The sequence below is a fragment of the Vigna umbellata genome, chromosome 2 (genome assembly GCF_029865625.1).
Source record: "Vigna umbellata cultivar VRB3 chromosome 2, Vumbellata_1.0, whole genome shotgun sequence".
In the NCBI taxonomy this organism is placed as follows: domain Eukaryota; kingdom Viridiplantae; phylum Streptophyta; class Magnoliopsida; order Fabales; family Fabaceae; genus Vigna; species Vigna umbellata.
This window is the reverse complement of record NC_142166.1, coordinates 49,815,537-49,842,083: the sequence shown is the minus strand read 5'-3', so window position 1 is coordinate 49,842,083 and position 26,547 is coordinate 49,815,537. Positions and strand designations below refer to the sequence as shown.

The 26,547-nt window shown below is 32.3% G+C and overlaps 3 protein-coding genes and 1 pseudogene across 13 annotated transcripts; all 4 read right to left on the bottom strand.

The window, feature by feature from the left end:
* Nucleotides 1-1,310: 1,310 nt before the first annotated feature.
* Nucleotides 1,311-2,466, bottom strand: LOC124824521 (MIZU-KUSSEI-like protein (Protein of unknown function, DUF617)). The gene has a single exon (XM_047296952.2). It carries the CDS (start codon nt 2,260-2,262, stop codon nt 1,567-1,569), a length of 696 nt encoding a protein of 231 aa, XP_047152908.1. The 5' UTR covers nt 2,263-2,466; the 3' UTR covers nt 1,311-1,566.
* Nucleotides 2,467-7,240: 4,774 nt separating this feature from the next.
* On the bottom strand, nt 7,241-11,167 carry LOC124824522 (uncharacterized). 11 transcript variants are annotated; one of them, XM_088107308.1, is made up of 12 exons: nt 11,038-11,165; nt 10,834-10,927; nt 10,263-10,354; nt 10,059-10,167; nt 9,340-9,595; nt 9,088-9,242; nt 8,625-8,986; nt 8,425-8,524; nt 8,236-8,295; nt 8,043-8,126; nt 7,826-7,945; nt 7,241-7,649 (listed from the first exon to the last, which is right to left on the bottom strand). In XM_088107308.1, the coding sequence occupies exons 2-12, from the start codon at nt 10,897-10,899 to the stop codon at nt 7,350-7,352; spliced, it is 1,704 nt and encodes a 567-aa protein (XP_087963434.1). In that variant the 5' UTR covers nt 10,900-10,927; nt 11,038-11,165; the 3' UTR covers nt 7,241-7,349. The 11 variants fall into 11 exon arrangements, with proteins under 11 accessions (XP_087963434.1, XP_087963432.1, XP_087963435.1 ...); XM_088107306.1 differs by having other exon boundaries at nt 10,059-10,175; nt 10,263-10,358; nt 11,038-11,163; XM_088107309.1 differs by having other exon boundaries at nt 10,263-10,358; nt 10,834-11,167.
* Nucleotides 11,168-18,139: 6,972 nt separating this feature from the next.
* Nucleotides 18,140-19,250, bottom strand: LOC148204208 (serpin-ZXA pseudogene; annotated as a pseudogene).
* Nucleotides 19,251-24,236: 4,986 nt separating this feature from the next.
* Nucleotides 24,237-25,743, bottom strand: LOC124821310 (uncharacterized). The gene has a single exon (XM_047293178.2). It carries the CDS (start codon nt 25,400-25,402, stop codon nt 24,485-24,487), a length of 918 nt encoding a protein of 305 aa, XP_047149134.2. The 5' UTR covers nt 25,403-25,743; the 3' UTR covers nt 24,237-24,484.
* Between the last annotated feature and the right edge of the window lie 804 nt (nt 25,744-26,547).

Here is a 26,547-nt window from a genome sequence, read left to right as displayed (position 1 = left end):
CATACCTACCTTTGTCCCCATCAATAATGACTCTTGTTGAGTTGTAAGACAATGACATCATTCATTCATTCTATATATCTATTTCTTTTCTATATTTTCCAACATATTTCAAACCACATTTCCTATCTTAAATCACAACTATCACTCTAATAACACAAAACTAGGATAATTCTACCAATCTTATGTTAAACAAAATGTGATTGAAACTTTAGATGTGACCTATATATGTTTTCATGTGGAGTACTCAAATTGTGTTGGAATCTATACCTAGGGTACATCATGGGTTCAATAAATGAAAAAAAGAACAATTCAGGAAAACATAATTATAACGCTTTTCTACTCAATTTTGTTCAAATTGTGAAAGCGCAAAAGTAATTTTTTGATCGACCATTTAATATATAAGGTATATTAGTTTCAATGATAGCAGAAGAAGATAATAATTATAGTAATTTTTTAAAATTAAACAAAAACTTAATATAATAAAGTAAGATTAAAAGTTTTTAATTATATATTAGTTTCGCCTCTAAGTAAGCGGGGAAAAAGACAGGCTGCTGCTGACAAATATCTAAGTTAGCAACTGTCAGTCATGACCTACAAATCTTATAAAATCTATATTATTAAAGAAACTTTTTTAACACATATTTAGCGTAATTTTTTTAGTTCCGATATATAATAGCAACAACTATTTGAGAAATCATATAAAATGTTTTAACAATCAAAGCGTAAGAGTCTCGGAAGAAATAATCCCAAGATTAAAACAGACGAAAATTAACGATGCAGAAACAAAGATAATATCAGTTATAATCTGTAAAAAGAATAAAATACAAAAATATAAAAAGAAATCTATTAGATGAAGTGATTTGCTTTTTATAGATCATGGGCCTCGCAAAAAATTAATATTGAAAAAAATAATCGGTGCAACTTCTCTTAGATTCTATGAAACTACATGAACAAACTACCGCAATGATACCATATTTATTACTATATTCATTGCTGGATAACTTTATTGAATAAGAGACAAAATGGAAAACAGAATGCAAAAGTGACCAAAAGTAAAAATGTTAAAAAATAACTGCACGTGTATATTTATTACTTGGTATGTTGTATATTCTTGTGAGTGGGCATGCATTATTATTATTATTTTTCTGAAAAATGTTTAGCAGAAAGTAAGTTTTCTTATTTCGTCCCAGGCAAAAAGCGACCTATTTTTTTCTCTCCAGTACAGACATTTTTTGGGCGCCCAAATCCTTTGAAGCTCTTCTAATCTACTAATGGACAAGTAAAGACATTCACAGAAGAAACATACAGTCCAGAGATAACTCGAAATATATAAACGGTTCGAAATCTGTGATTAATGAGTGGTATATATATGTATGTTTATTATTCGTTTTGAAAAGAATTACTGATAACCGGGGAATGGAAGGTTAAGAATGATGAGAAGAAGAAGGGAATGGAATGGGAGTTTTTGAAAGAGGTGGAGCTTACAGTAGGAATGATAGATAAAGATATGATATGGTATATACGGATATGATATGATGATGATGATGATAATTGATTTGATGAAATCTAGTGAGGTCTAACAAAGAAGATACTCAATTCGGGGCCTTGAGCCCCATCTGGGTTTATCATGTACAAAGCCTCGGAATCCTTAGACCCAACCACCCTCTCAAACCTTGCCCTCATGTACGTCATTTCTCCGTCGGAATCTTTATGATCCGATGCGGTGGGGAGCACCCCTGCTCCCATGGACACCCCTCTCAAATGCTGCATCACGTGGAGCTCATCGTCGCTCATCTGTTTCCGCCTGATGGAGTAACCCACCTTTCTCCCATTGCAATACACCGCCCACACGAACTCTTCCATCAGCTTCTTCTTGCTGCTCTTCGTCTCGCTCTCCAACGCAATCCTCATGATGTCCGACGCCATTTCCTTGTTCAAAGCACTGGCCAGCATCGGCAGCTCGATCAGAAAAATGGGCATTTGACGCGTGTCCTCTTGTATGGCCAAACTCACCCTCCCCTTGCGGTAACCGAAGATGGTCCCGGTCGTCGCGCTGTCCTTTAGCATTTTCCGAGGTCTTCCCAAGAGAGCCACCATTTTGCATCCAGAAGTCAACATGGGAAACAACTTGAACATTTTCAAAAGCCCTCCTCCGCTGGAGAATTTGCTGCTACGCTTACTCTCCCCCGTCGTGTGACGGAGTAAAGATGCCAAAGCCGGGTTTTCCATCGGGTAACACGGACTAGAATGCACCGATGGCATTATAGCATGCTATTTTGTAAAGAATGACAGCGATTATTTTGTAAAGGATAGGATGTGTGTGTATGTGTTGGAGTTTAGAGGTTATTATGAATGGATGAGACGTATAGGATGATATAGAGAAGAAAGGGTGAAGGAAAGAAGGTATTGGTTGGGTGTACCAAGCTAATAAGGTGTTAAAGAGGGTTAGGTCATGGAATCTTTATAGTGGGAAGTGAGGGGGTCGGTTACTTTGGACTTGGTTGAGTGAGGGAAAAACCGAGTGAGATTAAAGGTTGATGTGACAAAGTTTGTGAATTGATAGGGGGTTGAAGGTGATAAGATAAGGGGAGGGTGGACCACGGGGGTGGGGTGGGGTTAATCGGGAAGAAAAAGCTCTAAAAAATAAAAAAGAAGAAGAGAGGGTTGTGTTGTGTTGTGGTAATGTTGGAGTGGCATGTGCCTCTCTGATCATTACACGGAGTATCAACGTCAATTGCCTTTTTTGCTTTCTGAAACCTTGAGTAGTAATTATTGAGACGAAGAGCGTCCTTTCCCTAACATTTTTGCTGTGCGTACATGAAAATTTGCTTTTGCTTCTTAGTGACTCTCTCTTTCTTTCCACCCTTTTTTATTTTAATGTGTCAGACCATAGGTCATATTCGACAAAGGCGTGTTAGGCAGTAGAAATTATCAACAGGCCCGGTTGTACCATAACCACTCTTTTCTTTCTTTTCCTTTCATGCCTTTATCAATTCCTATTATTTCCATCCCACGCTCATACTTTTTGCACACATGGTCCGGGATCACTGTATGTATTTCCATTCTCTCTCTCTCTCTCTCTCTCTCTCTCTCTCTCTCCATTTTACGTTTTGGTTCAATGTAATACCACGAATTCTACCTTCATGTGTATTTGCATGTCATGTTTTAAAGTGATATGAAAAAGGGAAAGAGAAAGATTGGACACAAATCGGGTAAGGAGCAAGATGGAGAAGAAAGTGGCGCATAAAAAACATTAATGTTAATGTTAAAAACGAACAAAATGGGGTTAGCGTGGAAGGTGGGGACCTTCCACGCGAGTAATGAAAAAAGAAGAAGCAACGTCGGTATCAGGCTGGTACCATGAGAGGTTGACAAAGTATGCATTAAAGTTCCTTTTACGTATGCCGCATTGCTTTGTGATTTCGGCATTCCTAATTTTTCTGCTCCTCATGTGCTTCTGTTTCATTGCATTCCTAATCATAATAAATACAACACCACACAAATAAATAAGTAAAATGTTAATTGAGTTCGCATATCTTATCAGGATTGAGAAAGGGTGTATCAAGTGGATTTCGAATGTGTCCAAGAAAGAATTGAAGCCAGCTATAGCATGGAATTGATAGTGTTTGATTGAATGGACCTACAACACTGCAAATTTTTGTTGTAAACTGTTTGAGAGCAGTGACTGATTACCAGCCACATTGTTGTAACTATGTCCTTACTTGGACCAAACAACGCAATGTTTATTCTCTGCCTTGCACTTCCGTCCCTATAAACGATGCTTTTGATTTTTCTTTCCAAGTGAAACATCCCGTTAGGCTAAACTTTGACATTATTATCAACGCCACTTCCGAATCACTCAACGGATTACCCTAAAATAAATTATTCTCAAATCACACTCCAATCATCATTGTTTTCGAATTATTGGGCTGCTGATGGGATTGATGATTGTACACAACTCTCTTTCTTTTTTATTTTATTTTTTTAATTTCTGGTTTGTATTATCTGAGATTGAATTGCCTGTTTTTCATTGGGGAAGGTAGACATAACACTAACATTTTACCAGAAAATACACTTTCTGGAGAAAGCGAGAAGCTTTGGTGGGAAATGCTGCATCTCGGATTTGACTGTAACAGCTTGCCAAAAAACCAGTCACAATCACGTATCGGGCACAGTTTCTTCAAGATCCAAATTAAACTCTCCTTTCAATGTTTTCAATGCAAAAATTTGATGTACAAAAATGTAAAAGGGTTCACATTTCAACGACACTGAGAATAGTGCACCAAATTAAGGATGAGTTAATCTTACAAAAATAATTTTCTTCTTTCTATTTCTCATTCCCAATCAACAACGCTTTTTTTTACCATATAATTCATTATTTATACTTATTTCGAATGCCTTTGTATTTGAATAAACAGGAATAACTGAATATCATTTTGTCTTGGGATATAAATCTTCCTCAAATAAACATTTCTTTTACAAAATCTTCCACAAATGTAAATTAGGATTTTAGCACGATTGTCAAATTCCAATTTTAATATTTTAAACCAAACAAAATATCAACCTAAAATATTGTTAATTTTCTTTTTTATTCTATATCTATTAAGTTAACATTAAATATTGATGTGTGTTGTTTAAAATTTTAAATATGATATATATAAATATATATATTACATCTTAAGAATATATAAATTTATATTTTAGTTTAGTTTTTAGTATCATGAAATTATGATGTTATATTTTTAAAAATTATTTTGCATGTGTTTAATTGTTATAATAATTTAACTAACGATCGTTAACCTTGGAAACGTGTCTTAACTGGTTCAATAACAAATAGTTTTAAAATTATGGAATTTTAATACACGTATAATACATGATAAATATTTCTTTTTATGTAATAGATATTTTCTAAAAGAAAATGGTATATGCAATGATGGGTCCAATAATTTTACGCTGATTGATTATAAATAATAATGTATAGTGATTTGATTGACTCTTTTATCACATGTACTCGAAAAAAGTCATGCTTAACATATATATTGGTGGAGATCATAAAATCTCTTTACACAATCATAAAAGATTTAAACTTTACTTTTAATAAATAAATATATTTTAATATAAATTTATATTAAATATATAAATTATATTTAAGTATTCAGTGATGAACTTTAATCTGTGACAGGAGACAATTATTTTTAATTTATATAAATTAATATATAATTAAAAATATTATTTTAAGAGTTTAATATATTATATATATATTGGATATTTCAAAAATTTGTATACATTTATATAAAGATTTTGGTACTCTACCATTGAAGATTAAATACACAAATAATGATAAAATTGTGTAGTTTTAGACAGTCCAAAAAATTGTTTTCTGACAGACTGAAGCATAGAAGAGAATTGCACACATAAAAAATACAAAAGAAAGTATATTGACAATATTTAATTGAGAGTGTAGAGACTCGAGACTGAAAGCATCACTCTCAAAATTTAAACTTTAATTATGGTATGAGAATAGACCAATTGTCTTTATTTTTTAATTGCTTTCTTTGGAACTCATTGTTTTGCATTTTAATATATTTTCAATTAAATGATTCCTTAAAAGCAACTTATCTTTAACAAATTATGAACATTTTTTTATAGAAAAGGTGAGTAATGTAAAGGAAAGCCACGTTATTGTGTCACTTATAGATCAAGATGGAACGTAATTAATTATATCACAATAAAAATATGTATGGAGTTTAATTATTCTAGTTTTTAACTTTATTTTTTATTTTTATTTCTTTTTTACTCTCTCTTACTTTCTTTATATATTATTTAAATAAAACATTAAATACTAGTACGGTTAGTGGTTACTAGTTTTAAATATTTATTTGAACTTATGATAATAAAAGTAAGGTGTACAGATAAAGTCTCAAAAAAATTGATTACAATCATACAATTCATTATATATTTGAAAGTCATAACATTAACAGTGAGAGTTAGATTAAGAAAGAAAAAGAAAAAGAATGAGAACGACAGTCGTATAGAGTAAAACTACGTCTAAGAAGCATATCTATAATGGCTTACCACCTCCATGAGATATATTACTATTAAATGTTAAATATCATTTCATAAAAAGAAAATACAGTGAATTTAAATTAAATAATAATTAACTTACATTTCTTCGAAAATTGAAGGATGTAATTTGCCTTAAAGCACCCCTCCGGTGAGTCTTCCCTTCCTTGTAGAATTGATAGTTAACTTATAGTTCAAACTCATTTGTTGTTTCCGACGTTCTTTTCCACCTCATTGATTTGGGCTTTTACTGGTTCACTTCACAATTTAAACGAGGTTCTTCACCTCCGATCATTTCATTATATATTTTCAAATTTTTAAAAATTCTAAAATTATCTTCTACAATTTAAAAACCCTATATTTCACATTTTGTGCTTAGTTAGATTTCAAAATTCAATAAATGATTTTTTTATTAGATTTCAAAATTTGATAAAAGATATTTTATTTCTTTTATCGGATTTTAAAATTTGATAAAAAAAATTGTAATTCTGAGATTATTTTTGAAAACTGAAAGTGCAAAATGAAATTTTTTGGAAGTGTAAGCTAAAGTAAACTTAAATGGGGTCTTGTGGAGACTTTGAGTTCCTTTCTGTACCGTTTTTTAAAATATTTTTGACTTTGAGTTCCTTTCTCTACCCTTTTTTAAAATATTTTTGACTGTTGCTTCCTCCACCTATCACATTTCTTCATCCATCCCATAAAGAAAGCTACCGAAAATTCCGTAATAGGAGGGAAGATTGCTGTCCAGAAAAAAATAATTGTGTTCCAGAACTGTTTTTGTGTTCCGAAAAATAAATTCCGAAGTGTAAGGGCAAAGGAAGAAAAACGATAGGGTGCAGGAAGCAATTTCCAATATTTTTTTGGCATATCAGACGTGTCAGCCCACTTACCTTTCGGCCGAACTACCAAATATTTGCAATCCATTTTGAAATGATGGACCAATCTAGTTCTCGTTTTTAACTTGACTTTCCACTTCTATCTTTTATTTGAAATAAATATTTACATATTACCATTAAAATACAATGTAATCATTATATGGATAGTCTAAATTATATTTTAACATAACACATGAATTAAATTAAATTTTAATTATAAGATACAAGAAACTATCTTAACTTTTAATTTAATTATTTAGAGCCTTACCTAATAAGAAGGCATTTAAGAAAATCTTTCCAAGTGAGAAAATAACAAATGGCATTTACATTATTCTCACATGTATGATCTAGAGCTGTTTACTAATTGTATCCACAGAAGCAATAAAACCTTACAGAAAACATAAGCAAAAACTATGTACACAGCAAGTATCTAAAATTGAACTCGTGTGGCATAATCTGTACAAATTGTGAGAGGGGCTCGGTTTTTCTTTCCTCAAGGAACTTAATGGCTTCTTTCCCCACATCACTTGGTAATTGGAGGCAAATCCAATCCAGCAATGATTCCAAGTCTTTTGCAAAGTCCAGTAAATACCAATCCAGCAGCTTCGGGATAAGGAACTTTGATTTCGAAATTCCAACTGCAGCCTGTAAGTATTCCTTTTTGGCCATCTCAAGTTCGTTCTCAACCTGAGATGCTGTGTAAATTCTCACCTACAATTGAGAAAATCAGCAACAAGACAGTGCAAATCAGGAAATTATTGAATTTATTGAGTGCAATAAAAGAAGAAGTTTAAAATCAAGCAAATTGACAAAAGTAACGGGATTTATCATTATGCACTGCTTATAGGAGATGAGAAATATTCAATGTGAAGTAGGTATCAACTTACAGCAGGAGAGGACCAAGTACCACAGGATAGAGCAAATGTCACCAGGGGTTCTGACAATTCTAGTCCATAAGTTTCATGATTTTTCCCTCCCTTTGAAAATGTTGTCTGTTTAGAATTTAGCTGTAAGAAGCTTGGTGATTTCCAAAATTCCCACCCAAGGAAAGCTAGACTTGAAATGAAAAGAACTCTAAATAATAATTAAAATGAACATGCTTACAAATTTGTAGTGATAAGGAAGTCTTAAAATGCCATGTTCTATAGTTGTTGCACTTAGCAAGTGTCCACCCACATTTATTGTGGCCTGAGTAACAAGAAAACATTATAAATTCTTGAACCTGACAATGCTATTTACATGTACCCAGGGAACAAAAAATACATTGCGATCCAAGCCACAAGAAAAACTTTCATACCTTCTGCATCAGCGCAACAACCATTTCAGGACTCTCTGGTATGCCATTTTCTATGTATGCCTGAAGTAAAGCAGAACTTAAATAAGCTGTTACCCACTTTAAAAACTTGTTTGGATAAAGAAAAGGTTCCGTCAACAAAAGCCATTTCAGATGAAACTACGCGTTGTTCTAATGGTATGATTGACTTACATTCATCATACATGAGTTATAGATGTTGATCCAGAATGCAAGCTTCTCCTGGTGGTTGAGATTATCAAAGTTGACACAGGCTAGTTTTCTCAGAAGAAGTCTGCAAATTTTCCAAATTTAGAGTAATATAACATCTCCATGACACGATTGATAAGTATCGAGGAAAAAAATAATAATAATTTGAAAAGAATATAACATACTTCAACCGGTGCAGTAAAAACAAAGATTTTGCAGTTCGTTTTGGATCGAATGATTTGGCTTCAATTACACATAATTGCTTGTATGGACCAATATCCCTCTTTCCCAATTCAAAACATATACCATAAGGATCCCAAAACTCACTTCCTCCAACGCAGTTTTTACTAGATTTTGGACTCCATGAGTGTGTTACATTACCTGCAGAATCCAAATTCTTCGCAGTACTCATTCTCAAGAGAATGCTTGATAAACACTTCAGAATAATTTCGGAGATTATATTTGGACTTTCCCCCCCTTTTGGTTTGTCGTGTAGACTATGGTTTCTCACTTCTGCAATTGGCAGGTCTTTTACCCTTAGTTCTTGCTGCATAATTGGAAAGCTCACATTTATTGACTTCAAAAACTCAAGTTTTTTCACTAGTACTCCTATCGAAGCACTTAAAACTATCTTAACACACGACACACCTGCTTTTTTGGAGGATCCCAACGTTTCTGTGGTGATTTATTGTCGATGGGGAGTTTCTTAATCGGCGATTTGGTTGTCTGGCCTTTGCATATGGACTGCTTGCTACTCTTGGAAGAATTAGTACATGTTTGGTTCTCTTTTCCATGTCTATCCTCTGGAGAGACAAACAAGAGAATGAACTTAATGAAATGCATTCTGAATAATGAAACAACTTAACCTCAGTTGGTGGCACAAAATGGTCAGTTCCTCACTTGGAAGTGCTGTTATAGGCATAGTTTCAGATCTTGCAGCATTTTCCAGTGTCTGGGAAAGGGACTCCTCTTTAACCGGTTTGGGACTACTCTGTGGACTTAAATTGCTCACACCGGCTGATTGCTCAAGTTTCATCTTAGAGGATGACATGTACACAGCTTCCTGGTACAAGTCCTGCCTGAAATGCACAACCTGTTCCTCAAGCCTAACAATTTCTTCTTCCAGTACTGCCACCTCAGCAAGAAGTCCTAGTGTCTAGAAATTTCAGATTAAATACATAAGCCAAATGGTCATGTTTCTTGAACACGATAACCTCTTCCTAAAACACGTCAAAATTTAGTTCAAATGAGTTAATTTCGCTTTTAAGCTCTTTTTAGTTTAAATGATTTATTTCATCAGAAATTAGTACTGGTTAATAAAAGAGAAAATAGTCTATCTACTTTACAGTTTACACTCATAACCAAAAATAAATAAGGCACATCGGTAAGTTTGAACATAATTATTCATTTCTATAGTGATATAGACTTTTTATCTTTCCATCGATCCTTATATTTAGAACTGTCCATTTTAATATATGTATTTATAATTTTGAATCTGTATTACTCTCTATCATCTAAGTTCATAGGAATTAAATGAATAAAATTACAATTACAGTCCATAAGTAAATTGTTTATAAAGAAAAAAAAACTGACAATGAAAAGGAAGAGAGAATACTAACGTAGGGAGGGAGATACGGAGGAAGACGAGGCAGAGCTCCCAAAGGCCTGTTGAAAGCTCTCTCCAATGCTCTGTGTATGTTCTCTTCACGCCTAAGCTTTTTCTTCAACCTGTCAACCTGAAAATAAGTTGGAGAATCCATCTCGGTTGGCAATTAAGAAAATGAAACCCATATAACAAATTGGAGAAGAAACTATGCCATTACATCTTTCTGTAAAGCCAGTTTTCTATCTTTGCTCGATGTTTTTCCACCCTTAACTGAAACATTCGCTCTCCCTCGCGAGCTTTGCCGCATCTCTGCCTTTTCATTCGAGGTTTCAGAGGTTAGAATTTAAGTAAGCAACTAGGATCAGTTTGAATTGAAAGTGCGCGTATGTCTCAGCGTGCCAGATTCACAAGTAAAAAGCAAGAAAAAGAAAAAGAAAAAAAGGTTTGAAACCTTGAGGTTTATAGAACCCAATTCGATCAAGAATAACGAAAAATAAGGGTATCTTTTCTTTTCCTCAATTCATATGGTGCGGTACTTTGTCAATAAAAAAAATGCGGACTTTTCAGAATGTCTGGGATCATTGATTGTTAAAACTGAAGCCATAGTTTTGGATAAGAACTGTTACGCTATCATAATCATAATTAATAATAACGATGAGAATCGTAATTTAATAGCAATAATACTAATAAATGAACTTGATGTACTGTAGCAACCGTTTTTCAAAAATAAACACAGGACATAAAATGAACCGGGTTTTGAGTTGGAACTTTAGAGCAAATTTAGTTACCCTTTCATGTGACAGCGTGATGGGAGGTTTCTTATGGTGCAGCTTGGGCTTGATGCTGGTGTTCATGTTTTCAAATTCTTCTATAAGTCTGCAACTGCATGCATATGTTGAGCACCATCAAGTTGAGTGAAACGGTGATCAAAGTGGTGAGGAAGTACCCACAAGATGAGCAGAAAGAAACAAAGATGGTTTCGTGAAGCTCACGAGAGAAGACAATGAGAGTGGTACGGTAAAATTCCACCACCTCCACTACCAGGCTTTAAGGCTTTAACCGCTTCAGGACATGAAAACGGTACTTAAAGACGCTTCTGTTAACAAAGCCACATGTTCAAGACTAAAAAAAAACTGAACAAAACAAAACTTATACAATAATTATCAATAAAGAAGAAGCTTGGAGTTATGATAAATCATGAATAATTAATATAAAAATAATGACGTGAGTAATGAATGATTTTTTTAAGGAATATATAATTTATTTATATTGTAATTAAGTTTTAAAAAAGTGATTCTCCTTTTGCTGTAAAATACAAAATAAACCCTAAAACGAAAGGGGCCAAGGCGCATGCCATGATGAAGCACAGTGCAGTTTCCATTTAAGTTCCTTCAAGTGTTCATTTTAACCCAAACAAAACGCTCCTCTCTCAACCCTTTTTGTCTTACTTTCTTATCCTTCTACTGTTTTTATTTTCTAGTTTGATGTGCGTTGGTGGGTGGCTTTTACTGCTGAATTACTGCTTGCTTAAATTAAATTAAACTAAATTAAATTAAATCAAATCAAACCAAAGCCAACTAAACCATTTTATTTTCTCCTTTTCGGACAAATTAAGAAAACTAATGAATTCAACCGTATTCTAAATGCTTACAATAATTGGTGGTATAAATTATGTGGCAGGTGAAACATCATAAACTCTGTTTTTTTAATATCTGGCAATTAGCAACCTTCCATTTATGACTGATACAAAATAAGAGAGGAATGTTAAATCTAATAAAGAGAAGAAGGATGAGCATTGGAGTGTATTGTTGTCATACCTTACGAGTCTTTGTCACGTACTTGTTAAATAAATGTTGTATTTGACATGCTAACCAGTACTAAACAAAAAACTTAGCTGACAAAAAGGAAAATGCTTTTTTTTGGCATTAAACTAAAATATTTTTGATTGAGAAAAAAGTAGTGGTAATAGAAATGGAATCGCAGATGAAACGGCAAATAGGATGATGATATGGAAAGAAGGTAAAGCTTGTGTTTAAAACAATGGATCCATCAAAAACCACGTGACGCTGACTCCAAATCACAAGCTATCTTTATTTTTAATTCTCTTAAAAAGGAGATTATATTCGCTAATTGTCAATGTAATTTAGCATCTAATATCTAATCTAATATTCGTAGAAGGTGCATGTCAATAACTTGAAAGCACCCTTGTCTTTTCGTAATGTAATTTATAGCTTTTTGGGTTGTCATGCTTCTTTTCCACAGACTACATTGGATTAGTGAGCCAACTTTATTCGCAATAATTTTGTCCAACACTATTTTATTTTATTATTTATACTTTTTATCTCAATTATGTCAATTAAATACTACTAGTATACATTTTTCAAAAATTCATTCAATTCGTAAGTCTCCAACCAATATAATGTATTATATAGTTTAATTGTTTGAAATAATACTATATATATATATATATATATATATATATATATATATATATATTTGAGGAGAATTAAATTGACGATTAAAGATTATATGTGCTGTGAAATCTATTGTAATTGAATTCGAAACTTCAACCATCAAATCCCTCTCTAGTTAATTTATCGAATAAGTCAGAGTTTTAAAAATGGACATGATTTTGTTGGATAATTGTTTTTCATACATACGTGTGAAAAGAAGAAAAAATTATAAATTGTATATACACTTTTTTTTTAAAACTATATTTAAAAATTTTTCATTTTATTTAAATATAACATGAAATCGATATTATAAATCAAACCGTAAACTCTTTCTAACTATATCTATAGGAGTAAATGCGTAAGGCACGTTCAAGTTTTTTTTTTTTTTCAAATTTAAGAATGTTCCATTCTAACCTCTATAGTTACTTTAAAATAGGTAGGACAATAGGGTAGTGCCGAGGTTGTCCTTTAGGGAGAGTCAAAGAGTTTACTCAGAGAGATTCCAAGACTCGATTATTGTTGTGTTTAATAATGGCTAATATGTGTTAAAGGAACATATCTTTAAAGGTGACTATACTTGTATTTATACGTGAGAATGGGTGAGAGTGCTAGACTTTTTTTTTTCTTATTTAGCAATATATATTAAATGTAAGCTTGATTTTTTTCTTAAATATAAATTTTAATGAATAAAAAGTAAAAAAGTTCTATAAATAGTTTTTTTTTTTTTTACTTCGTGTAAATTTTATCATTATATAGACAATTTTATTTATAATATTCTAAATTATCTCTAAGATTACGATTCCTGAAATTTTATGTTTTCATAACAAATTATACCCTATAAGAGGTGATAGATGATAAATTAAGATGAATATAATATTATTTTATTAGAGTAATTCTTTTTGTCTTTTTTGTAGTTTAAGCATTTTCTTCTTCCTTTCTTTTGAAGTCTAATTAAGAAGTGATGTTGGTGTTTTGAGGTTGAACTTTGACAATTTTAATAGTATATATCGTCTGTATTTTTGGAAGTACATGATAATAGTTTGCTTGTAGGCACATAACCCCGAAGGAATGAGAGTTAAATAACTACAATTATTGATGGATGAATAATATTGCTGTTCAAGTAGTGTGGTTGTTAGAGTATAAATAAATTTATTTGGAATTGTTAAGGGAATGGAACATTAATATGAAGTGTAAAAGGGAATTATAACTCTAAGTGTGTACAATAGATGTTATAACTACTTAAATTAAGGTATAAATTGATAGTATTGATATTGTACGGTAAAACATGCAATTCTATGGTTTTGGATTACTACACTTTACTAAAAATAGACATATATATCTTAATGTTGTTTAAGTGTCAACAAGGATAGTCATGTAGTTGAGTATAAAATCAAGTTACGATTCAAGATAAACTTGATCGAGACAATTTTCTTTCATAAAAAATAAAGTAATTATTTAAGGATTAAAGTTACAATAGTGCCTACCGTTTATGGAACTCGTTGGAATGTCATTAATGTTATAATAAATAAATATTTTTTGTTGTAAAAAAGTATCTTCTAAAATGATGTAATGAAGTATTTTTATTTATTTTATATAATATACTGCGGTATATTTGATAAAAAAATAATTAATTTAATGATCATAAATTTCTTACTTATAAACAAAATATAATTATGCTAAAAATTATTCTTAATGTCAATGTCAATGAATCTAAAGGGGAAATGAGGATTTGGTTTAAATAGGGAAAAAGAAAGTTATTGTTGTTAACTGATTACCTAACTTAGGGTTTATTTGGTATTATAAAGTATTTTATTTATATTTTATCAATAACTTGGCATCAAATTATTTGACCTGCGCGAACATTATTATTTAATCAATTATTTCAATTAGTCGGAGAGAAAATTAATATTTATATATTAACCCTTATTACTTTGTCAATAAATATAATTTTTATATAATTTCATATATCAAATAAAAAAAATCGTTTATTTGTTAACAATAAAAACACTTCCCACTGAACACAAGCTAGTATATTTCCTTCTTTTTTCATAATCAAACACAAAAATCTTAACTAGAAGTCTAGTAGCCAGTTTTTGTAATAGACATAAGACGTGCAGGAAAACAAAAATATGACATTAAAGTAACTAGTAGTAATCATATGTTGTTTTCCTTTCAGTTTACGCGACATTAGATATTCCCTCTTTTTCCATTACTAATGAGAAGCGATTAACCCAAATATCGTAATCATATCACAAACGTGGGGACAGAAAACAATGTAATATCTCGTAGAAAACATTTGCAAGAACAAGCAAAGTCATGCCTGTGAATCATGTCATCTTGTGTACATAGAAAATACATTTTTCTAGTAAATTAATTAATATATCTATAGAAGCTCTATCTTTCAACTTTTATTCTGTAACATACTAGCATATGTACTCACCAAAAGAAAATGTTTCAGCTTTTATTGTGATGAAAAAGCTCCATGGCCCTCTCCTTTTTTCAAAATAATAGCAGTGTTTTGCGTTTCTTTTTTGTAAACAACTAAGATATTTGGTCAAGCACCACAATCAAATTAGATTCGGTTCATATATTTCAGTATCAATTTGAAACGAAAGACAGGTTATTATTGAGTAAAGTTTTCTAGATGACAATTATGCAGCTTCTTTTTTTGCTACAAAACAAAGTCAGTGATGGTGTTTCACAACAATCCATAAGACATTAGCTAAATACCATAAACTAAAATACATCAATGTGCTAATTATGTCACTGTCCCTTTCGATTACCCTACCTCTTTTACTTTTACACAAAGATCAATTAGATGCATTAAAACCACTGTATTATGCATAATTATGCAAGTAACATCTCTTTTTCTGGTATAATATTTTTGGGTTAATTGGTTTCAGTAGGTGATGATTTGCAAAATTGACAGTAGTACTCAGGTTTGTGTTTGAATGTGTTTATTCTAAAATTATGACTGTTATACTCAGGTTATACTCAAGTTAACTAGTGTAATTTCAATAAGATTTTAAAATACCTTATGGTGAATCTGAAAGACAGTTAGAAGGGTTGCAGGAAATTAAGGTTATGCCCTGTGAAATGGAGGGGACATAATGATGTATTGGAAATACAAGTGTGATTGTGCAGAAGGTAATAATTTAGTAGCAGTGTTATTTACGACAGATTCACGAACACTCGGAAAGTTTCCACTTCATGCTGGAAAGCATAAACAGAGTCCACACACAGTAGCAATGTCCTTCTGTTATTTCCTTACACGAATGGTACGCATATTCAGACCCACTAACATCTCCGCTTTATTTCAACTTTCTGGAGCCTCAGAGACAGCATAACCGACAGGTGTCTAATTAGGTAACATTACTTCAGAATGCATCAACAAGTAGCAATTTTGAAATATAATCACCGGGTCATTCATGTAATCCTTTTAAGAACATTCAAGTAATGTTAAATGAAGCAACTTCAGATCTTAAGTTTAACTGCATTCTTAAATTGGACCACAATCTCAGTTCTAAGGAAAGCAGTTAAAGATGCCCTTGAGATGTAACCCGATGTGTCTAAATATATAGATATATTTAGCAAGAGTCCGAATGGTTTTTCATCCACAAATGGAGTGAATCATTTCACCTTTTACGTTTGAAGCTTTTGAGTATGAAGACATGTTTGATGATGCAATGGAATTGGACTGTGCTGGATTCGAATGTGTTGTTATGATCACTCTTATCCACGGTTGTCATGTCACCTTCTCACAGCTTTTGTATTATTATTAATTATTGCAGTCTTAAGTTATACGCCTTTTCCGTTTTATAACGAAATCAGAAGTCTGTGTGTAGCAGTTTGTTTAGCTGAATATCACATGCACACATCCATTGAGAAATGATCCTCACTTGATCACATGGTGGTGGGGATTATCGCTGTAAATATAAGTGATGGATGGTCCTAGCCCCCAAGAAATCCATAAAATTTGCTTTTGCCTTACTTCCCAATTAGATAGAAGACCAAAAGGGTGGAGAGGGGTCCAACTTGTCGTACCTTTTGTACGTGTCAAATGTCATAAGTTTCTGGAGTCTCACTTTAGATTTTTATGACAGTCTGATAAGGAAAACAGAAAAACGTTGGAAATTTTCTGCAACCACTGATAAAAGGTGAAAAAGCAGTCATTTCCTAGAAACACTATCTTTTCTCCTTTCTTACTTTTTTACTTTGTGGATATGCAATAAGCTTTGTCTTGCCCACTAACAAAACAAATCAAATATGAAATTTCCATGACTACTATTGTGATCCTTTTGGTGATTAGGCAAGCGAATAGCAATAGCAGCAAGCAATGAGAATAAGTTTTCGTTTTGGTTTCTTAAGTATTGGTAATGGGCATTGAATGGACACTCTTCTGGCTTTCTCAGCACACAAATTTGGTCATCAAATTTGTCTCCAATGTCTTGTAATTACAAGGCATGACATGGCTTGAATGTAGTTGAAGATAACGTAAGAGACAGAGACAGGTTACCTTACATTTGCTACAGAAACAGAAGAAATGTAGGATAGGGGTTGAGAAAAGGTAGAACCAAAAATAGTGGACCTTGCATGAGTTCTAATAAAAAAAACAACCCAACAAACCCCATAACACGGAAGTTGCATCCACCATAGATCAATAATAATGGTGTTGAGTGATAGTCAAAAATGGTTGAGGTGAATACTGTTAATGAGACATGGTCACAGATTAAACGGGAAGCAACTTGGTAGCATTGTTTGTCAGCATTATGTATGTTAGTCTGTATGTCTTTACGTTCCATTTTGCCTTTGCTTTGGGGAAAGGAGGACAAAATTAAACAAAAGACATAAGTTTGATATAATTTATTTTCTTAAAATGCTAATTCCGGGATTTTTTTTTCAAACTTCTGTCTACATCTAACCAATGGACTAGGTGGTGGTGGGGAGTTGGACCAAGAAGCCCATTCCAAGATTTCTGTGTTCTTATTGGGTTTCAACTTTGAAGCCTTTTATGTTTAGCATTTAATTGATTATATTAAAGATGAGTGATACTATAGGAAAGTTCTCTTGATGGTATTCTTACTTTCAGAAATGATTTGATCTAAAAAATTTTAGGAAAAAGGATGTGGAATCAGTTTATCCCTCCTTCTAAATCTTCATTATTTGGGGACTTGTGCATAATCTGTTTGTCAGTGTGGATAATCATTTTAAAACAAGTTATTATGTGGTTTCTCCTTGTGATCATGGAGAAAATAATATTGAAACAGGTAAATTCTAATCTCCGCTTGAGTTTTCATATTGATCATGAAGAAATTACTTTACTTATAAAGATCATGGATAGTAGTTGAAATCAACCTTTTAAAACTGCTATAGAAGGAGTTATTTGCTATATTATAGAAGTTATTTTGTTTCAACAACACCAGGATTTCATACATGAAGTTTAAAAATCATATTTTTATTGGTGTTTGTCCAGTTGGGTAGCCTGTGCAAGTACCAAATGGACTCAGACGTGTAAGAATTCCAAATCTTTAACACTTTCTATCTTCCTGACTTGGTTGCCTCATCTTTGACTATGTAAGAATTCCAAATCTTTAACACTTTCTATCTTCCTAACTTGGTTGCCTTATCTTTGACTATAGATTAAATGCAATCTGGCTGGTATTGCAAGAGGTCAACTGGGTCTTGCAGTTTGTGGAGGTATCTCTCGAAATTTCATTGTTGCTTTTATTAGCTGTTTTTTTCATATATATTTCTTCATATGCATTTTTCTTCATTGCTTCTGAAAAGGGTGATAGAGGTTGTGGATTGAGAGTGATTCCATCTCTGTGTTTCATGATTAAAGCATTGTTCCTTGGTGATTAAGAATGAGATGACAAAATATGACGTATATAACACATAATATGAACTTCCATATCTCTCATATATGTATAAAGAGCAATCACTGAACAAATAAACTGAAAAAACACTAAATCTACATGGCGGTCGAGCACCTGGCCCATAAAGACTACTGTTCCAGTTAAATCTTCTCTGATGAGGAACAAGAAAGGGTGGTCAGCTACGAAATCTATTTTAGACGAAGACAGAGCACTCCTCAACAGTATGGTTGCAGCAGTAGCCGCTGCAGCTTCAGTACCTTCAAAATTTACATCAATAAAAGACTTGTGAAATATATCAGAAAAACACAGGTTTTGACCCACAGGAGACTCCACCATTTCTGTCAAACCTCCAACACTGAAAGGTAAAACCACTCCAAGTTCCTTCAGCACATGGCTTCAAACCCAAAAGAAATTTTGAATCTTGGGATCCTGAAATCCCCTACTTCCAATTGGTGATTAGGAAGCTTGCGTTCCAAGAACTCAGATTCAGAAGCCAACTTCTCAACCAAAGCTGGCAGCCCATCTTTTGCATCTGGAAGGAAAAAGTACACGGTGAATTGGCGTTTATCTTCGCCTTGTTTGTAGGGAAGACCAAGGACTTTAAAACCCTCAAAAGGCCTTATGAACTGCTTCTTCTTGCTAGTCATGAAGGGAACCTTGACTGATTTGCCATCAAGAAGGTGGAAATCATGGTCTTTTTGTAATTGAAGCATCAAACTTCTCATGCCATGCTCCTTGGAAGTCCCAACTCAGAAGTCAAAAATAACATACAGGTGGACCATGTTAACGGATAACAAGTTTTATCATTCTTTATTAATTGTTATTTGCTACGTTGGTTGCATCCAAACTTGGAAAAAATGTGCCTCGTTCAAACATTATGATGTCTCTCTGCGTGGCTATGTGTATGATTGGAGATTTGGTAAGTGTTATTTTTTAAAAATTAAATTAAATAATCTATTTAATTAAAGCTAAAGGTGTTCAAGGTGTTCAAATGCACTACAAAATGAAACTAAAATATTAAATATGTTTAGAAAACAGAATCCTCAGCTATTTCTAAAATAGAGATTCTTGTTCTCCTATTTTAAAAATCTACAATTTTGATCCACTCCTCAATTTTACATATATTTTTTCTAATTTTATTTTTGTTCAAATGAATAGTAAATCTAACTTATTTATTTAAAATGTCATAAAATGATTTAATTAATTGAAATATAAGAAATAAAAAGGACTAATATTTTATTTTAAAATTGGGAGACCAAAATTATAGATTAAACAAAATAAAAGGAACAAATTATATTTATTTTGATTACAAATATGTTCGTGAGAGAAATCAATTTTGTTGTAAAATCTTGAGACAATTAAAGAAATAGACATCGAGGTATGAAAACTCAACACGAAAAGATATTATTTTGTAGTTATGAGAAAACTAAATTAGTGATTTAGTTACATAATTGGTTTGTTTCATTTTGTTATCTTATTATCTTTCGGTTTAATTTAATTCTTGAATTTTCTTAAAAATTTAATTTTTTTTATTAAGTTGATGTTAAGGTTAACATTGAGTTTATATATATATATATATATATATATATATATATATATATATATATATATATATATATATATCAAATTTTAATTAAATAAAACATAAATTGTTACGTGTTCAATTTAGTCTCTTTATTTAAAATTTTGATTTAATTTATTTTTAAAATTTTTTAAAACAATTTAATTCTATCTTTTCTAGTTTGAGATCAAATTAATAATTAAATTTAATTATAACTTATATATAGATATTAAAATAATTTTACATCTTATATATTTAAATTATTTTATTTTTTACAAGTGTTAAAAAATTTAAAATGTAAAAATTCGCAAGTAAAAAAATGTAAAAAGTTAAATAATTTAGTATTTAAATAAAGTAATTTGTTATATAAATTCTAAAAAATTATTTTAACAATGTATATAAGTTGTAATGAACCTTAATTATTAATTTGGTGAGAACAAATTTAAATTATTTTAAAAACTAAAAAGATTAAATTGAATCAAAATTTTAAATAGATTAAATTGAAAATAACTCGTGTCATAACCTTGATCAGTTTATGTATTTTTCTATTAAAAAGTTTTAAAAACTAAAATAATTTTCTTTAAAAATTTAAAATTTTATTATTTGACACGTGACATGTATTACACAAAAATAAGGTAAATTTAAAACAAAAGACTAAATTAAAACTTTTTAAAAAATTAGAAGATTAAATTGAAAAAAAAAATAAGAGAACAAAATGAACCAAACCAATAAATTAGAAAACAAAATAATTAATTAAGCTTAGGAGAAAATAAAAACAGGAAAAGACAATAGAACATAAAAACCGAATTTTTGTAAAAGAGTAAATGTTTACGAAAAGAAAGGAGTGGGACTCAAAGGAGTGTTGCAGAGAGAATGGGAGGGGATGAATAAGGTGTGAAAAAAATGAATGGACTTGTTGTCAGTAATAAGATCAGGCCGATGTTCAACAAACCGAATTCTGAAGAATGGCCCATTACCGATATAATTTGGGTGCTTCTCCTTACATCTCCAAGTTCACATTTCTGCTCTTCAATAAAAATGTTAAAAAAAAATTAGGTAAGTAGTAATTACTCTTCTTCTCTCACTAACGACTCTGTGTGGTAATGGGTTTCATTGCTACGTGATGACTTTCATCTTCTTCTTCCTTTCTTCTCATCCAGGTATAAGAATTTTTTTTTTTAATTTTATATTTCTTTCCTTTGATATAGTTATTTCTGCCATTCACTCGATTTTAAATTGGATAGGAAACAAATCGGATTTTAAAATTCGATCTAATAAGTTACTACCTTTCAAAATATGGTTTATGGATTTTGAAATTCAATTAATAAATTCACAAGATTTTGAAGTTAATCGAATTCTAAAATCTAGTTTAAAAAGTCACCAAATTTAAAATCTAGTTAAAGTATTAACCAAATTTCAAAATCTAATTTAAGATATCATCGAAGTTTTGCTAAGTCATTTGATTTCAAAATCTAACTATTGTAATCATCGAATTTCGAAATTCGAATTCGGTTAAGGAGCCGTCAAATTTTGAAATTCGAGTAGAGATACCGTTGGATTTCGAAATCTGATTAAAAAAGTTACCAAATTTCAGAATTCGGTCAAGGTGGTCACCGAATTTTAAAATTTGATTAAGTCATTAACAGGATTTGAATACTCAATGATACCTTTTCAAATTTCAAAATCCGATGACTTTCTAAAAATATTATAATTTTTTAATTTTAATTTGTTTATCTTATTTTTTTAATAATTTCTTGAAGTATTATTATTATTATTATTGATATTATTATTATTGAATAAGTGAGGTATTCCATAGTGGTAATGTTATGTTATAAGTGGATATATTGTAAGATGGAAAATTATCCTTTTAATTTGATGGATTCACAAGTAAATTCGAGTTTTGTGTCATATTTATCTCCTTCCAGTTTGTAAGGTGGAAGAATACTCATGTTAGATCAGTTTCATCCTATTTGTTACTCTTACATTGTCAATGTTATTGATTGTTATTATGGTTGTAGATGCATTGTTGATTTGTTAGGATGGGTTAAGAGTCATAACCATTTATCCGACAAGACCTCTTTAAAGAACTTCACGTCATGAATATCCAATACTAGTGAGAAACTATGATCGATTGGAATAACTAAGAAAGTTTTTGGTAGTAACTCCCGGTCAACTGTATGAGTTTTTATAGGTTTTATAGGATAAAAAAAATTACCCTTATTAGAAGGGTACTTTTGTGATTAATGAAAATTTTGAAAATGTAATGAGAAGAAAGGCATTTTTGTGAATAATGAAAATTTTGGAAATGCAAGGAGAAGGCTTAGAGGTGCATGGAGAAGCACCCTATAATTTTGTGACTAGGCGAGGTCTAGTGGTTTTATCAACCAATGAAGGCAAAGTCCAGTCCTTGCTTAAGATCGGTGAGTGAGGGTTTCACAAACATGACAACGCGAGTTAATACAACAATTTCTTAGTTATTTTATGCTAGAGTCGTATAAGCTTATTCATCAAAGTGTTGGAAAATGCAGAGAGATTGAAAATGTAGTCAACTTGGTCTGAATTGATCACAATCAAATTACGTGAGTTTATTCTGATTCTGAGTTTGTCCCAATTCAGTCTAGTATGGAACCCGGGTGTCTCATTTCAAGCTAGGTCTGTAATAGACTCCCCATGTTCCTACATTGTCTAACTTGTTTATCAGCATACGTATAAAATAAATTAGTAAATATAAGAAATACATTGTAGGACGCAATTCTGTGCTTTTGTAGCCTTTTCTCCAAACTGCATAATGGGGCACATGCACAAAATACGTTAAGGTAAAGTCATTCCCCAAACAATCATGAAATAGGTAATTTACCATCAATAAGCATCATACTTAAACCGTTTAATCTAACGAATATGTGTACAATACATAGACCAAGAATAAGACCAAGATCATTATGCACTAAATAACCAACGTCATCCCCACATGTATTTTTATCACTAATATAACAAGCTAAGGTTTAAAGTATGATCTTCTAAGTAGTATCGTTTTTACAAAGCAATGAGATTTCTCATGTTTTGCAGAAGCAGGATAGAGAACGATGCATTCATTTTCCAGTATTAGGAAGCTCAATAGCCATAACCTTTCATGTTGCTACAAATAATAAAAAACCATAATAAGTTTCATTCTAAGAACACATACTTTGACACGCTGTTTAGCAAAAGGCTGGCTTCAATTCAATCTCTCTACTATTTAGCTAAAACCTACGGAAGAAATGCTAAACATCTTCTCCAGCATCTAGATAATCTTGGAACTATTAAGGTTAAACTATTCATCTAGTCGATACTAAATGTTCACCCAAATCATAAAAAATTGCAGCGTACACAAGCAAAAAAAGTACTGAGAAGAACAGAACACAAATGCTTAGTTATTTATTTACGTAATGCTTTGTATCATTGCATCTAACCAAGAATAAAAGTTATCAACACAATAGACCAAAACAATAAACAACTATCTTTGAATAATTTGCATTTTCTTCTTTGACAGCTCATGCATAATACAGATAATAGAGCTCAGATAACAGGATAACATTCTGCATAATAAAAGATATTTCAAGTACTCTTCCCATAGGTCAACCAAGGGAAGTATTAAAAAATTATTGAAATGGAATAAAATTTTAATTAAAAAAAAGTGCAAATAAATCAAGTCAATTTAGAAAGTAAATTGTGAAATTTAGCAGAAACATTAGTATACCCCATAATCTACATTGTGGCTGTCAATAGTCAACAGCTACTAAGTATATATTTGGCTTGCACTCCACATCAACCGAAAATTGATCTTGGAGGACAGAAGGATGTGCTGATAAATTTTCAAAATCATTTGGAAGTGACTGAAGATTACTTCTGCCGAAATGTTTTTCTTCTGTTCAAAATAAGTAGTATAAAATAGAACCTATTTAAGAGCAAATTTTCACAAATTACCCAGAAGAAAGCTCTATTTCCTGACCTCCATGCCTCTAGAAAGACAGAACCTGCCTCAGGATATGTTATGAGAAACCGATCAAATGCATTGTCTGCATGTATCAAGGATGATGGAATGACTTGACAACATGACAGATCTTGTCATGTGTATCAGAAAAGATAACTGAGATATTACAAACGATTTTTAAGTTATCACACATTCATAAACATAAACGAGCCACATCAGTACATTAGGCCGAATTACCTGGTCTGTTTACATAAATATTTTTCACATTAGTTGGACCAGTTGAAACCAATTTGACATTGAATAATGCGATCGTGATACGCAACTCTCGAGGGCCCGCAAATCACAAACAAATCCATGATAATCAGAGAAAATGTTACACACAATGCTAGCAGTGAAAAATTGTGCTAAGCAGTGAAAATGTTCCCCGTGATTTGAGCAAACAAAGGAAAGTAAAAGCAAAAAGTGATTGTATCTGCAACCGAAAGAAAACAAAAAAGCTATATTAAAATTAAACAAAAGAATACAATTTGTTCACGCAACCAAAAAAAACCCAAAAGGAATCGTTTGGTAGCTGTGTAATCATCTCGATCCGAAGCCAGCCAGCCTGCCCAAGATTCCCTGTTTGTACGGCAAATACGTTCTCTTTTTCAAATCCTCAGTTTCCGCTTTCTTTCTCGCATAGTGCAATTCATGGGCGGAAAGGGGTTCCTTTCTTCTGGGTCTTGGGCCTGGGCTCGGGCTTGGGATGGAAGTCTTGGGGTCTTGAGGCTTTTTGTAGAAAGCGGGAAACTTTCTCAAGGGGTCCTTGCTGGAACCTCTCCCTTCAGAGGCACTGCGGAAAAGCAAAAAGTCTCTGAGTCTCCATTTCCTTGAACTCTTTGAAGTCGACGAAAGCGAAACTGCGTCGGAAACCGAACCCTCTTTGTTCTCCTGCGCTTGGTTGGATTCCTCGTCCCAAATATAGTGAGATACTCTGTTACAAGGAGAGAGCGAGCGCGTGACTCTGCTGCGATTTGAACTCGAACAAACACTCCTATCCCTCCCTCTTCTATCTTCCTCCTCTTCCTCTTCTCCCTCTTTCTTCTTCCCTTGGGCTTTGGAAGATCTTCTGGGCTGGGCCGGAGGAAGAAGCGGGCTTTTAACGGAGTCCAACAAATCGTCCTCGATGAGCGGCTTGATTTTGCCGCCGTCGAAAAGTTCTTCCGCAGATCGAGGGCTCTTGGATTCCCCATCAACAAAAAAGGCAAACCCATCATCATCCTCGGCCTCGGTCTTATCATTATGATCAGCACCGTGTCCATGTCGGTGTTCCAAATCATAAAGAGAATCGAATTGGGCGAAAAACCTGGAGGGGCTAGAGGGGGCGCTTAGGCAAAAATATTCCCCGAAGCGCTTGGGCGAAGAAGGAGCGCTGAGATAGGGCGAAATCCTTGCACGGTTGAAATCGAAAGGATCCCTGGAGGGACTTGCGCTGGGACTATGCGTGACCACTTCCATGGTGAAGCAATTGGGTTGGGAATACTGGTAGGAAGAGATATGTGTTGGTTATATATGCAGAGAAGGAGATGACGATGAGGATGAGAAAAGGGATTAGATTGTTTTGTTGACCAGTGACAGACAAGGGCACGTTTGGGTCCTAACCTAGCCGCCTTTTAATACCGGTGGTTTAAATTATGTGTGACTTAGGTGGGAATAGAATGATGTAACAGTAATAGGAGTCCCTTTCTTACTGGACCACATGCTATGGATCATTTTGAACGTGTTGTTTGGTGACCGGCTACGTAATAATTTATAGCTTTAAGGTTGTAGCTCAGACCACCCACCCACGTTTGCATTTAACGTCCCACACCTTCTTAATTACTTACAATTATCTCTCTTTTTACGCGTATCCGTATTTAATGTCTCAATCCCACGCCTTTATTTCCTTTTTCGATTTTCATTTCCTAACCAAAATTAGTATAATATAATAAGTTTTTACTTTATATGTCACTCCATTTTATGTTATTTACAAATTTACTTAAAGTGTTGTCTATTGATTAAATCAAGAAACTGTATGTATATTGCCTTGGTTATTTATGTTTATTTCAAAATGTAATTACATCAATTTTAATGTATTATGGTCAATATATAAAGTATTTTTTGGGTTGAAGAAAAGTTTAGCATTAAATTATCCATTTCCGTTTCTCTGTGCAGTGTGTATGTGTAATGGCAAACAATGAAGCATGACCGCATAAACTCCATTAAATTATGCACGATGCCTTGCGTTTAGCTTCGTAATAGTCAAACAGAAGCTGCTATTAAAATAAGCAAACCTTGATAGTCCTCCATTTCGGTGGCGGTAAGAAAAGGATGAACTTGAATTCTAGAAGAGAGTGACATTTTCATTATAATAATATATATACAAATTAATCTACACTCACCACATCACGTTTCTTTTAATGAAAACATGCATCTGGACGATGCAACTGTGTTGTAAAATTCTTATTATATTATAATAACTATAAAATTTTAGGTACATCTTAGTTTTTTTTTTTTATAAGGTTGTAGTTTAGGTATTAAAAGAATTGAAATTTATGCACTTTAACTTATATTATATAGAAATAGATTTAATTTCTTCATTTGTTAGGTAACGATTAAATCAA